General features: G+C 40.8%; 1 protein-coding gene across 5 annotated transcripts in view; it reads right to left on the bottom strand.

The window, feature by feature from the left end:
* The window catches only part of MAP2 (microtubule associated protein 2), a 216208-nt gene that overhangs the window by 35289 nt on the left and 167345 nt on the right, over positions 1–13574 (bottom strand). For 3 of the 5 annotated variants that reach the window (XM_058840417.1, XM_058840419.1, XM_058840420.1), the window contains exons 6-7: positions 12070–12183; positions 9701–9778 (exon numbers count right to left, since the gene is read on the bottom strand). In XM_058840417.1, the coding sequence (XP_058696400.1) occupies positions 9701–9778; positions 12070–12183 (192 nt within the window). The remainder of the gene's footprint in view (positions 1–9700; positions 9779–12069; positions 12184–13574) is intronic. The other 2 variants (XM_058840421.1, XM_058840422.1) reach the window with 1 other exon arrangement.

Here is a 13574-nt window from a genome sequence, read left to right as displayed (position 1 = left end):
ATTTTGCCTAAGAAGGGCACTCCAGCAGGGTAAAGCACTTGTAATAAGGTGGCACACACAAAAAATAAGAGTTCTGGCAATGACTGAGGAGAGGAGGGGTGGATTGCAATGGATGACAAGGGTATGATATCAGAAGCAATAGCTTTAAGGAAGCTAAACCAGAATGCGCTGAAGCACACACAAAAAAAACCAAACCAACCAAACCAAAAACCTGCACACTGCAAATGGAAACATTTCTACAGTTTAAGCATCTTTATGTCATAGTCAAAGGCGGTAAATCTGCTGTTTGAAAGAAATGCAGATGAACCTCTGCACCAAAAAGAAAAAAAAAATACATAGATTAGCAATGTGACTGGCAAACACATCTGAGATGGGGAAAAAAGGCTTACACAGAGGAATAAGCTCAGCTGCAAAGCATATTTTATCATGGCAAAGTAAAAAACTCAGGAATCAGCCGCAGCGGTGGGAAACCATGTTGTCATACAGCACCTACACAATCATATTATCCACTACACACTCTTCAAGCATAATAACAAGAACAGTCATACTAATAAATGGGAAAAACAGAAAATGAAGCAGGCTTGGAAAGCACTGGAGAAAGCTGGAGAAGGATTTGCTGGCAGCAAACACATGCAAACCTAAGGAGGACACACCTTCCCCAGGCAAGGAAGGGGATGTGTCTTCCAGGAGTGCTCCAACCACAAAGGTCATACTCTCCCTGCTGGATGCCACACTTGGCACTTTGTCTTCATGACACACTGAACCACAATCCCACTGACCCTCACAGAGGCCCTCTGCCTGCTCTGAAGGCTTAAGGGGCCTGTGCTCTTTCCCCCCTTGCTTCCCAGGAAGAGCAGCAGGTTTCACTTCCACAGCCATCAGACTCTTTACTGGTTCTTCTTCTTGGGGATGGAAAAAAACAGGTGACATCAAAACCAACAGTAAACACCGAGCAAACAGCTGAACAGGACTGCTTTTACATAACCCTTCCAGGACTGCATTTACATAACCCTTCCAGCTCAATACTTTCGATTTAAGTCTGTAAAGGACTGCCAGTACCCAGTTCATTTTAGCCACCATGGAACTGAATTTTCTTTAGGGAAAAAAACCAAACCTAAAGCCTGCCTCTCCCCAGACAAGCATGTTTATGCTGTAAGATGAGAGCTGAAAGTGTTTCACAGGAATACCTCTCCCAAGGGTGACAGTGGGTCAAATAGTCATTGGAAATGGAGATGGAATGGAATAATGGATGGCTCTGACAATACAAACGCATCAATGAGCTCAAAGTACACTGACATTTTTCTAATAAATGTGCTGTTTAGTCCAGTACAAGACATTCAACTGAGGTGGAGGAAGGTATGAGGCATTGATTTCCTTCCACTGACCTGGTAATACAGACTGCTGAATGCCAGCAAGTCAATCTATTGTATGAATCCTGGATTTGGCAAAATACTGAGAACTTTCATAGTCATAACAGGCCTTATGCATGGCTAATAATTAATGGTTTTTGAAAGATTTCTGCCAAAATTCCTACACTGAATGGGTTTAGAAATGATTTCTCCCTTACACTGTCTGACATCTGAAATCTGTATGTGAAAATCACTATTTTAACACAAGGACTCTTCATTTCCTTTGCTGCTTATCCCACTTATCCCCAGGCTCCTCATCATCAATTAAGTCAAAGAAACCAATGAATGCAATATAACTATTTGTTCATCCAAATTTCTAAAACATACCACTCAGCCTACAGGCTGTTAGGATCAGTATAGTAGTATCAAGAACAGTCTTTGCTTGTGCCATGGTAGAAGAATTACTAGAAAAATCTCCATCCCAGGCTTGTACTCCTGCCACTGCTACTCAGACAAAAATTACTGTGCACTATTAGTATTTCCTCTGGTAAGAAATCAGGATTAAGTGTGAATCCTTTAATTCAGCAATATACTCAAGGAGCTGACCAGCAGCCATGCTGCAGGCAACCTGATGACATCCCTGAGTTTCAAATGTGTCTCACAATGAAGTACTTTTCCTAATCAAGCACAGAACAAAGCAGTTTTAAATCTGGAAGTGGCTGTATCCAGCCTCTTGGAATTACAAGGGCTTCATTTTTCTCCTGAGATTGGCCCAGTAAAAACCAATCAATCATCTGTTTCAGCTTAAAAGAGTGACCTAAGAAACATAAACACTATTTGAGGCTGAGAAAATATCACTGTGTAAAGAACAACACAATATTAATAACATAAAATAATTAAGGTTAGATACTGTATCTCAAATGAACAGAAGCCAGAAGATTCAGAATCAGACCCTGACCAATGCCTGAGCATTGTAGAAATACTTGCACAAGGGCAGATTGTAAAAGCAGCCTTGCAGGACAACAGGTGTGCAGCTACAAAAGACCCTGACTTGAATAACTTGCTTTACTTTTCTTTTTCTGATTTTATGTACTTTTGTATGTGCTTCCCTCTCAATTAAAAAATTCTAAGGAAAACCTGTCCTTTTACTCTGAGCAATACTCCTTCATTTCCTGAAACACTTTACACAAAACCACATGAATAAAAATACTCAAACAAGAAAGTTATCACTGAATTAACAGAAAAATCATATAGGCTCTCTTTGTGCAGCAGACTCTTGTGCCAAACAGACTGCTGGCCAGCAAGAACAGCTGTTTCACACAATAGTCTGGAATAGCTGGAATAGCTGGAAGGGACCCAGAAGGATCATCAAGTCCAACTCTCAAGTGACCAGCCCACACTTGGCAAAACCTTGGCATTTTAGTATTGTGCTCTCACCAGCTGAGAGGATCTCAGGGTCTCATAATGCCAATCTTTCCACTCATGATCCAGCTTATTTGCCTTTTTTCTCCCCCACATAGATGTTCTGAGATCTTACACTTTCACCAGAAGCAAATGCTATGACTGAAAAGGAAGCTGCCCATGAGCTGTTATGTACAGCTACAGGCACACAGCTAAAGTAAGGCTACACTTGTGATTTTTCTATCTCCCTACCTTGAGTCAGACATGCTGACATGAACAATCTTCAATTATTAGTGCTGATCTCTTAGTGATGCTGTTACAGTTATTAGGCTGTTAATTCTGTAATTATCCTGTTAATTTTAAACAATGGTTTTCTTAAAATGAGCCAGTGACCAGTTGCAGGGAGACAGCTCCATCCTCCTGAGACACAAGCCTTTAGAGGACCCAGTACTGTTTTTAACTTCAGGTCCCAGGATTGAGTGCTGTGAAATGAAACATCACCTATTTCACCTTTGAGAAGTCAGCTGTTCTGTTAGTCACTGAAAAAGTCTCCCTTGATTTTACTTTTACATAACACCTACTGGTAAAATACTACTTACTGATGTGCTCAGGTCATAAAAACAGGAAGCACAGAGAGGCTTTTCTCCCCTCAGTGTTTGCAGTCAGCTGGCACAATGCAAATGGAGTGTGTCTGCAAAACAACTGGAAATCAAACATGACCCAATACAGACTGAAATTACCTGTAAGGGGTAAAACTTACTTCACCTGCTGGAGAATTCAAGTCCTTCCAAGGCCATCTTTGGTATAGATATATTTTTTCCCCATTGTGTAAACAACTGACTTACTTTCAGTAACAATATTTTGGCCTACTCTGCATACTGTTCTTGGCAGTATTTCTCCGGTATAAAGAACAAATTAGCTTCCAGTTCTTTTAACTAGCTGCTCCTTTTGCTTCTGCTATAAGCCAGCCTGAAGAACAAGAGCCCTGATTTAAGTGGGAGCCATGGTTACACTGACCCCAAAGCTGCTCATGCTGCAGCTTTACCTAGACATGGAGAGACTCTTGGAGGGATGTCACTTCCATCTGGGGAGAAAATACAGCTAGGTTTCCCTCCCCAGAAGGCAGCAAACCCAGGCACATAAAGAATGGAAGGGATGGCAGGTGAGTAGAGGGGAAGAGGAGCCAAATGGGACCAAACTACATATTAATTACTTAGAAGAACACATGCTGTGCACAAACCACGTCTCACAACTCACACTATATCCATATATATTATACAGCTGACTGACTGTACTACAAACCTCTGAAGTGTCCTGACATAGTTGTATCCCTCACAGATTTAGTGCTTAAAAGTGATATATTTTAAAAGTTCTTTAATTGAAAAGAAAACCAGCTTACAATTTGGCTTTATTTTTCATTGTATCTGTTTCAAAATTCCTCACTTTTCCCTATAAATAAGCAGCACTTAAATAACAACAACAACAACAAAAAAACCTTCCCCAAATAGTTAGCTACCTTTTTTTTCCCTGATAAAGGCCACAAAGTGCTGCTCACAGCAATCTCTGTCCTATATTTTATGCTGTTGTATCACATTTCTGTGAACTAGCTCCTACCTTGGTGTTTGCTAATGCTTTGGAATGACAGGTTTATTCCCATCACTGAAGCCTTGCAGAAAATCACATTAGTGGAACTAATGACAAGTACAGGGACAGGCAGTTGGAGTTGTTTTTGCAAGACAAAGAAAAATAACACTACCCAATGAAAATGACTGGCCTGCCACCTCATCCGTACAAGCCTAGAGGGGAGACTTGGGACCTCCTGTAGGCTGAGGAGTCCTCTCATCACAAATAAAGCTATGAAAAACTAAACATCCAGTGCTAGAGAAAAGATGTTTAAGTCCATTCTCAGTGTATGACAACTGGCAGTTTGATGAACACCGATTCACAGGGTGCCTTAAGCAGCTGCAGCTATTCCACTGGATTTCCTACCAGCTTCAAGTACAAGTCCATGCTTTGAGTCCCTGATCTTTCTATAGGCAATTATAACTTACAGGATTTCTCCCAGAGCCCCCAGAACTTTCACTCTTAGATCCAGAACACTAAGTCAGAAAGCAAAGCCTTAACACAGGCAGCATAACAGATCTCCTGTGGGATGCCAAAACAAGATGGCTCAGGAATGCTACCCTAACTGTGATTAGCCAAGTCTTGGAAACAATTTTGATCCAAAATAATCCCATTTATAAGAGCCCTAAGGTTCTCCCTGGCAAACAGCAGTAAGTTTTAAGTTTCTTATAGTATATCATGAAAAAACAACCTCTGTCTCTTTACAAAAAGCTTCTCTGCTTTCTCAAGTAACTGGCAGTAAGTGTCCTGTAATGTCATGGCATGGATTTCTTCTGCCTGGGAAAGGATTGCTGTAGGAAAAACCCCTTCAGGCTCAATCACCTCCCAAAAGGAAGTAAAAGTAGCAATGAATAGCAATCTTAGCAGCTTCTATACGTATCAGAGTCCTGCAAGAGAAAGATGGTCCATGTTTAAGACTGGTGCCATCGCTGAGGCTGGCTGGAACCAAAGATATGCTGTGTGCACGAAGATCACACATGGAATTCAGGAGAACTGTATTCACAGTTTCTTTCAGGGAACAAAGAGTGCCTGAACCACTGATGGTTTGGCTGCTTCTCTTCTGTAGTGGAATCCAACCCCCATATTCAGGGGTTTATGCAATATTAAAAGGAGCAGGTATGGAAAAATAACCTGGCAACCCACTTCTGCCAAGCAAGAAGCTCTGCAGAGCACTGCAATAGGAAATGCTAAGCACAGCATTGTGCCCAAGCTTCCCACTTTTTCCTGGTACTTAAGAGCCAGAAGCAAGGTTGCAGGGAATCATGTCAATCTGCTTGCAGTGCAGAACCCGTGGATTTCTTCTCCACAGCAAAATCCACAGAATTCTGTAACAGATTTGAAGGCTCTCAGGGTTTGTGAAAGGCAAATTACAGGGGGTGAGCCCACAGTTCAGGGCATCAGAGACCAGGAATCAACTCCCTCCTTAATCCAAGAAGGTTCAAAACTTCAACTCCTCCTTCTCTGCAGGGTGCCCTCACACCAGCCCATGAATTACTGAAGACAAAGCACTTGCCACCTCTTCAGCTGGATCTGGGACAACATGAAGGAAAGAAGGGATGGTGGATACAGTCAAGGGGCTGAACACAGAGAAGGAAGATGTGCAGAAGGGGAGGTTCTCCTTCCAGCTGTGGGTTTATTTATTCAGAGGCCCTTCAACAGCAAAAGGCATCAAGAAGAGTGAAGGTGAAATCCCAGGACTTCTCTATACTGTTGCAAAGAAGGCTAAAAATCTCTTCTTTACAGGCTCTGAACAGATTGTAGGCAAGAAAACAGAGGTCTTTCCTGTGCTCCTTATAACTGCAGGAACTAACAGCAGAAAAAATGCTTAATACACTTTTTTGTGATGGTCCAAAATCACCAGGAGTGGAAAGCCTGGTACTGTTTGGGGCTGTTACATTTGTGGCTATTTTACAAATTTACATTGTTTTTTTTATCAGTTTGAATAAAAATATTTTCAGAATTAATGCAGATAATTTCATTAACAGGATAATGATGTCTTTAAGGAGGCTATGCTTTTATTTCAGCAACAAGAAAAATCCTTTGTTATTCTAGTCCCTTCTAATCTTTTCCATCTCAAAGCATGGGGAAAATCCCTAATGCATTTTAAAGTCCAAGATTAAAATCACTTCTCACAAAGGCTAATTCTGCTTTACTTTCCTTGTATATTTTGAGAATGCCTTTCAAGAAGTAATTTTCACAGTCAACAGATCCATTTTCATACAACACTTGATTTTTAGTTTACAAAACATTCTCATTTGGTAGATAAAGGCTAACCTGACTATTTCAAAGTGAAAGACAGTCTGTCAGAGACACCCTTCTATCCTGTAATGTTTATTTCTTTTTTTTTTACATGAAGACATTGTTGACCATCATCAAAAGGCACAGAGCACAAAAGAAATGCCAAGAAATTAGAATATTACGTCTGTCCTGCATGACCAGATACAACTGATAAAAGGATTAGAGGGTGCTAGAGAGAATTTAATTTCCTGAACAAAATTATGCTATTATAGTTGAAATAAATATAATAATTTCAATAAGGCAAATCAGTTCTCTTACCTTCTGCAGCAGTAAAAAGGGACAGGTTCATTTGAATGTTTTCCTGCAGCCAAATCAAAGAAACCTACATCCAACCGACTTCTTTCTCTCATGAAATAAACTTGACCCACAAACCTCTCTGTCTTTCCTACCTTTTTTTTTTTTTTTTCCTTTTAATTTGTGTTTGCTGCATGGCTGGCCACATCCACCTTTGTCAGTCTACAACAGTGATTTCCTTCCTACATTGACTGAAGAAGTCTCTTGGATTCAAAGCAATGTGACACACACTGACAAGTGCATTAGGAAATGCTTCTAGAAGGAAAAATAGAGGTCTGAGGCAGATACACCAAGTGCTCACCTTTTTTGTTCAATAAATTAATAAACTGTATTTTACTAAGCAGAAAGACATTCAATGTAAGGATGCATGAGGATGGATAGCCAGATGGTATAGGAAACAGGAGGTTTAAACAAGGACAGTAAAATTGGGTCAAACCCTACTGAGGCAAACTCTTCTGAATGGGAACTTTGCCTAAATAGGTCTGGCTCACTCAGGTCAGCGAAAACTGAACTTACCCACAGAAAGTAAGGATTGTATCTTCTAATACAGAGCAGAGCACAAGATTTTTACTACCATTTTTACTACACTGAACTGACAACACTGTATTTTGGTAAAAAGCAACATAATAAATTTCCGGTGAAATTATTTCCAAGTTCTTTCTGTTGCTTCAAACAACTCTACTGTGAGTTCCTGTTTGAGAGCCAGACATAAACAAGAAGCTTCCAGCACACTTCATTACAGACTCAGGACATCACTTCTCTCCCTTCTTCCCTTGCAAACTGGCCATGTGCTCTTAAAACTGAATCAAAATCTTCTATGTTGTAGAAAAGTCTCTTTTGACTAATGTTAAAGAAAATTATTTGAAAGCTATTAAAAACCATGACATTGTGTAAATCATCGAAACATCTCCCTAATACAGTGCTTTCAGTCCTTGTAACCACCTCTGCAGGTTAAGTGTTATTATATTAATTCAATTCTACATGCAAGGAAAGAGAAAACCAACAATGTTAAGTGACTTGCTGAGTCATTTGCACAGCTGGGAACTGCAGTCTGGCAGTAGATAATAACCTAAAGCTGCAGAGTGTTTTGCCACCTTCCTGTGTTAGTGCAACCAGCAAAATGCTTTCCATTTGCTATGGGGCCAATCTACAACCTTGTGGCAATTAATCAATAGAAGGACTTTATAAAATCCTAAAATACATGCAAATATACAGCTGATACAAACAGCACACAAAGCCAAACCTAAACCTGAGCCTAACAGAAGAACCTTGACATTGGCCTGAAGCAGAAGAACAAGCCCTTTACAATGATATGAAAAATCAAAAAGCTTACACAGGACTAGCCAAGTGAATTACATACTAAAACATAGTGATAAAGCCCTGGTAACAATTCTAAAAATCTTTGCTAATGCCTTAACCATTCTCTTTTCAGTTAATAGTTTTGACTGCCATTACCTCTCTGTCATGAGTCCAGGAACTGCTGTATTATTTTTTAAACACACAAGAAGCAGATGTTTCTTTAAAAACAAAAACAATCAGTTATTCAAGTTCTTTATGTTACTAACTGTTACTAACCACACCAACTAGGCCCTTCCAGTAGAGCAGACTGACAAATGATGTTGTTAACACAGCCTGTAATTTCGTTGTGTCAAAAATGACTGCACGATGGAACATGCCTAATTGTAGCGTCCTCATCAACTGAGTCAGACCATGCTAGCATGTGAAATAGCAACCATCCACTTGCAAAATTCATAGAGGCTCTTTGCTAAAATACCAACAAAGTTTGTTCAACAGATGATAGGAAATTATTTTCATGCACTTATGTAACAAAAAGAAAAAGAAAATGCTGAAAGAAAATCCAAGAAGGAAGTGAGTGGACACATAAAAATGTGACTGAGATGGCGGAGTTCAACTGACAATCCCCTGGAGATTCTGAACCCAAATCCTTCCTTCCCCATGATACAGCTCAATTTTAACACACTGCTGTCTCCCTGTAGTGCTGGCCTTGATGCAGCAGCAGTCTTCTATTGAGCAAAGCACTCTCACACACACCTACACTGCAGCAGCTGCACTGGGATTTAGGCCCATGTTTAACATTACACCAACACTTCAGTTCTTTGCTGGAGGAGGTTTCAGCAGGAGGAAAATACAGTGATCATGGGCTACTGAAACTGAACACTTGTGCAGAACAGAAATTTGCTTTGTAAGACTAGAATGTGACTGCTGCACTTTGTGTACAGAACTTCCAATACATGCAGGCACTGGAGCATGAATTACAGGTCAAGGGCCAAACAAATGATCCAGCTCTGAATCTCCTTGCTTTCATGCATTTAAGATTCCAAACCAAAATGCAATGGTAATTTAAAAAATGCAGCCAAACACATCTCAAGAAACAAAAGATGACCTATACTTAATTGTAGGTTTGGTGACCACACTGGGACAGCAGACACCTTGGCTCTTATTACATACAACAGACAAAAAAGTGAGCAACACTATCTCTTTTTCTTTAGCATGGATGTACTTAGCATATCCCTCCTCTGTCCATGTGTCTGCCTCATCCATGCACTGCAGTTGTTTTGCAGATGGGGAGTTATTGCTGAGAATGCCTTCTCTTTTGACATGAGAAATATCTCCACTGCAGAAAGTCTCTCCATTTTCTGATTCCCCCATCCTTTAGACTCATGTCTCGTCCCTCTGCTGACAGCTCTGCACTGCAATGTCCAGGGGACCCTTACCTTCCTCCAGAACTCCAGTCTGCTCAGAAGCTGGTGATGGAGGTGGGGAAGGAGGCAGGTTGGCTGATTCTTCAACTGCTAGAAATCAAACAATGAAAATGAGATACAGTCATTAATTCCAGGAAGACCAACATATGATATAAGCTGCAGTCAGCCTGTTTTGCCCAGCTGAGGAATTAACTGATGCCTGTCAGATTTCTAGACAGACCCTTGCAGAATACGTGGACTTCTGAAATGATAATAAAAGGATTTATTCTTCTGTTGTTGATTTGTTTTCTAATGGTATGAATTATTTATAAAATTCTGGTTATAGAGAACAATAAAAAAATCAAATATGAGATACTCTTTTAAATCAGTATTGCCTCTCAAAAAGCATTCAGTCACCCAAAGCAACAACAAAAAAGCATATGAGCACAGAGGTATTATAAATTCACACCAACTATCAGAAACTGGCATCCAATTTCTTTAATCCACCTCGAGTACGTGAAAAAACTCCATTCTGCACACTTTTTTTTCCTTCTTCTGAGTTCAAGGTTAATTGCAGAACACATGCAAATATTGCTTGTCTAAATGCAAAAGATACCAGCACAGGGAACTTATATCAGCTGTGACATAACAGTGATTCAGCTGAGCAAGGCACAGTGGAAACTTAGATGTACTTGGATTGGGATTTACATTCATTCCCAGTCATGAGACAAGATGCTGAAAACAAATGATTTTTTTTTTAATTACTTCAATTGAAGTATGATGAAATCCTAAACAAGCTTCTTAAATGAACTCAGCATAACCTCTGCATTTGATCTCATACCAACCACTTTGAGAATTTTTTTTTCCACTCCTGGGGCTTAACCAGTATTTTAGAAAGAAAAAAAAAATCCAAACAAGTCTGTTTTAACAGATCTGTCTTATCAACAACACCTTTCAACAGGCAGATCTCAGTTTACTATTCAGGGCTTCTTTCCAAGCACAGACAGGCCACTTTCAAAGCCCCAACAGAATTTTCCAGGCTTCTTCCTATTGATTTCAGTGTGGTTTGGAAAAGAGTGTATGTGACTTGTCCTTAAGATGTGCTGCCCAGGGACAGAGTATTTATAAACTCATTACTATGCACCTGTAACACCAACAGTCGTTAACTGAAGACATACTTCTCACAATGTCTTTTAAATTACTTATCTGACTAGATGGAACTGATTATCCAGTTTGCTTCTCCCTGGCCTGAGTGATTTGGGAAATTGGGGTCTTCCATTTAAAACTGAGGCTCTGCAAAGAAGGGAATTACCAAGTAACACATCTCCCTGCTGCAGTTCTAAGTTAGTTCAATGAAGCAAAAAACCGTGGGAACCAAATTTCCAACAAATATTCTAAATTACTCACTGAATTTAATTCATTCCCAGGCAAGGGCCAAGCACTGCACCAAAGCAGGCAGATTGCCTGTGGGGAAAACACCGCAGGGCACTGTTTTGATTTGATCACAATGAACATGCACTCAGCAGAATCTACCCTAAGACAGGCTTGGAAGACTTCCTTACCTCAAGATGGAGTATGTCTTTTCTCTGGCCCTTGGTGTACATGTTCTGAGCTACTGCAGAAGTGTTCTGGCAAGGAGCAAGCACTTTAGGTACAAATGGCTGTATACCTACCTTATTTTATAGAGAGATGGATGGATGGATGGATGGATGGATGGATGGATGGATGGATGGATGGATAGATAGATAGATAGATAGATAGATAGATACACGTATTTCAAAGATATTTCACAAAGGAGGCAACAGGAGGATGGAGACACAGCAGGGACCAGTGGCATTGTTACCCTTTCCAGTACAGACTGCTGACATTTGCTTTTACCATGTGACTCCTTCTTCCACAACCTCTCCTCACTCTGCCTGCTGCTCTCATCCTGGTGTGCCCCATTCCTTTCTGATTCCTGTGGAGGTGTTTCCCCTCCATCTCTCTGAGCAGCTACCACCCAACCAGCAAAGGCTCACTTTCTTTCTGTATGTCACTCTACCTTTGCCTCTTCAGACATTAATCCTTCATTGCTGTACATGGCTGAACACAAACAGTGCCAACCAACATGATGACAAAACCCTACCACCAAACACACTCGTGGCTGAGCCACTCAGGAGTCAGAAACAAGGTGGAGAGCTGCTGTTAGAGCAAACAGGGAGTGAGACAGTCACAGGGCCATGAAGAACCAAGAATAAAAGGATCCTGCCATAATCCTGTGGTTCCAGCATTTACCCAGTGGTGGCTATGGTTCACCCACAACCATAACCAATGTGAACACACAGCTGGAACTGCATTTTTTAATATACATACAGACATTTGCAGACACAAGGATACCTGGAACATTCTTTGTCTCATTTTACCTAAAGGTAGTGATCCAGGCTGATCTTTGTGCTGGGCTTCTTTTTCCTGTTCACCTTTCAGGACCGCTACAGCTTCAGCTGTTACTACTTGTACTATCCTCGCAGACACTTCTTCTGTGGCAGTAGCAAAGTCAGAAAAAAAGAAAGAAAAGCATGCTAATCAGAATGGTGTTTTAAAATCAGAAAGATTTTAGCTTAAACAAGAAAAAACCCAGAGGGTGACTTAATCCATTTTTAAAAGGTAATCCTTTTTCCTGAAATAGAAGGAAATAATTAAAAATAAAAGAGAAGGACCAGATATTCCAACGGTTTCAGTGGAAAATGCCAAGTATTTATAAAAATCAGGAGCTTGCTCGAAGCAAGATGCACAAAGCATCATTATTAAATGTTCTTCCTCTTAGGGACAATGTGCAGCAAGTGCAATATTTTAAGACGATCATCTATTCAATGTCTAGAAAAATTTTTGTATGTAGGTATTGTTTTCTAAACAGGGGTAGAATGATCAGCTGAGTAATGTAATTGCTTGACATTTAATATATGAAGTTAGCTGCATTCCAACATGCCCTTTGGATGCTAATTCCTCCTCAGCAGCACACAGTATGCATTAAAGGCACTTCCCAGACAACCATCTATGCTGATGAAGGACTTGAAGGGCCAAACAACATTCCTGCATGATTAAAATCAATACTTCATCTTCCTCATCCCTCTTAGGACTGCCACACACACAAAGCTTTATTTAGGGCTGAGTATCATGCAGAGGGATTGCAGAGGATAACATTTTTTTGGTGGAATGGGCTCCTTGCTGCTGGCCCCTGACATTCTCTATGTGTGGAGCTGACTCAGGCACTGCACACTTGACAGAGCTGGGTGCCACAGAACCCACACTTCGCTTTTCCCCACTGCCCACAAGGTGAAACACACTTGAGAAGGGCTGAGGAACTGCCTGCTCTGGTGAGAAGAAAATAGTAGGACCACTCAAGGAGTGAATTCTTCCAAACTGAGAAACTGTCTCAGCTTGACTCCAGACCCACTCAAAGGTGCAGTGAAATGTCATCAGGCACACAGATGCATGTGGAAGTGACCAGAAACAGAGAAGTTTTCTCCCCTCTGGAAGTTCAGGTACCTTTGATGTAACAAATCAAGATCTTAAGGGCTGGTCCAGTAGAATTCAGAGGGGAAAGGGTTTGTGGTTCTTATTTGTATATGAAACTGCTCTCCCTTAGTCATAATCAATATATTTCTCTCTCTCAGCCAAACTCAGTGGAAATAAACCCCTTCCCTCTCCAGCTACATCCAAGTGCTGTCTGAGAGCTGTTTCCAGTACAGATGGAGCTGACCCCTAGGGAAGGCCTCAAGCTGCACAGCCACAACCCACCAGCTGCACAGCTGGGCACACCTGGGAACAGAGCAAAACTTCACTGCTTCTCCAGCCCTTGTGTGCAGAGTTTTGTAATGCCTGATGTCAATATACACCACTCCTGCCAGAGCCCCCATTAATCACCATC

The sequence above is a fragment of the Poecile atricapillus genome, chromosome 5 (assembly GCF_030490865.1).
Source record: "Poecile atricapillus isolate bPoeAtr1 chromosome 5, bPoeAtr1.hap1, whole genome shotgun sequence".
In the NCBI taxonomy this organism is placed as follows: domain Eukaryota; kingdom Metazoa; phylum Chordata; class Aves; order Passeriformes; family Paridae; genus Poecile; species Poecile atricapillus.
Note: the sequence above shows the minus strand (reverse complement) of the source record. Positions and strands in the feature narration are given on the sequence as shown.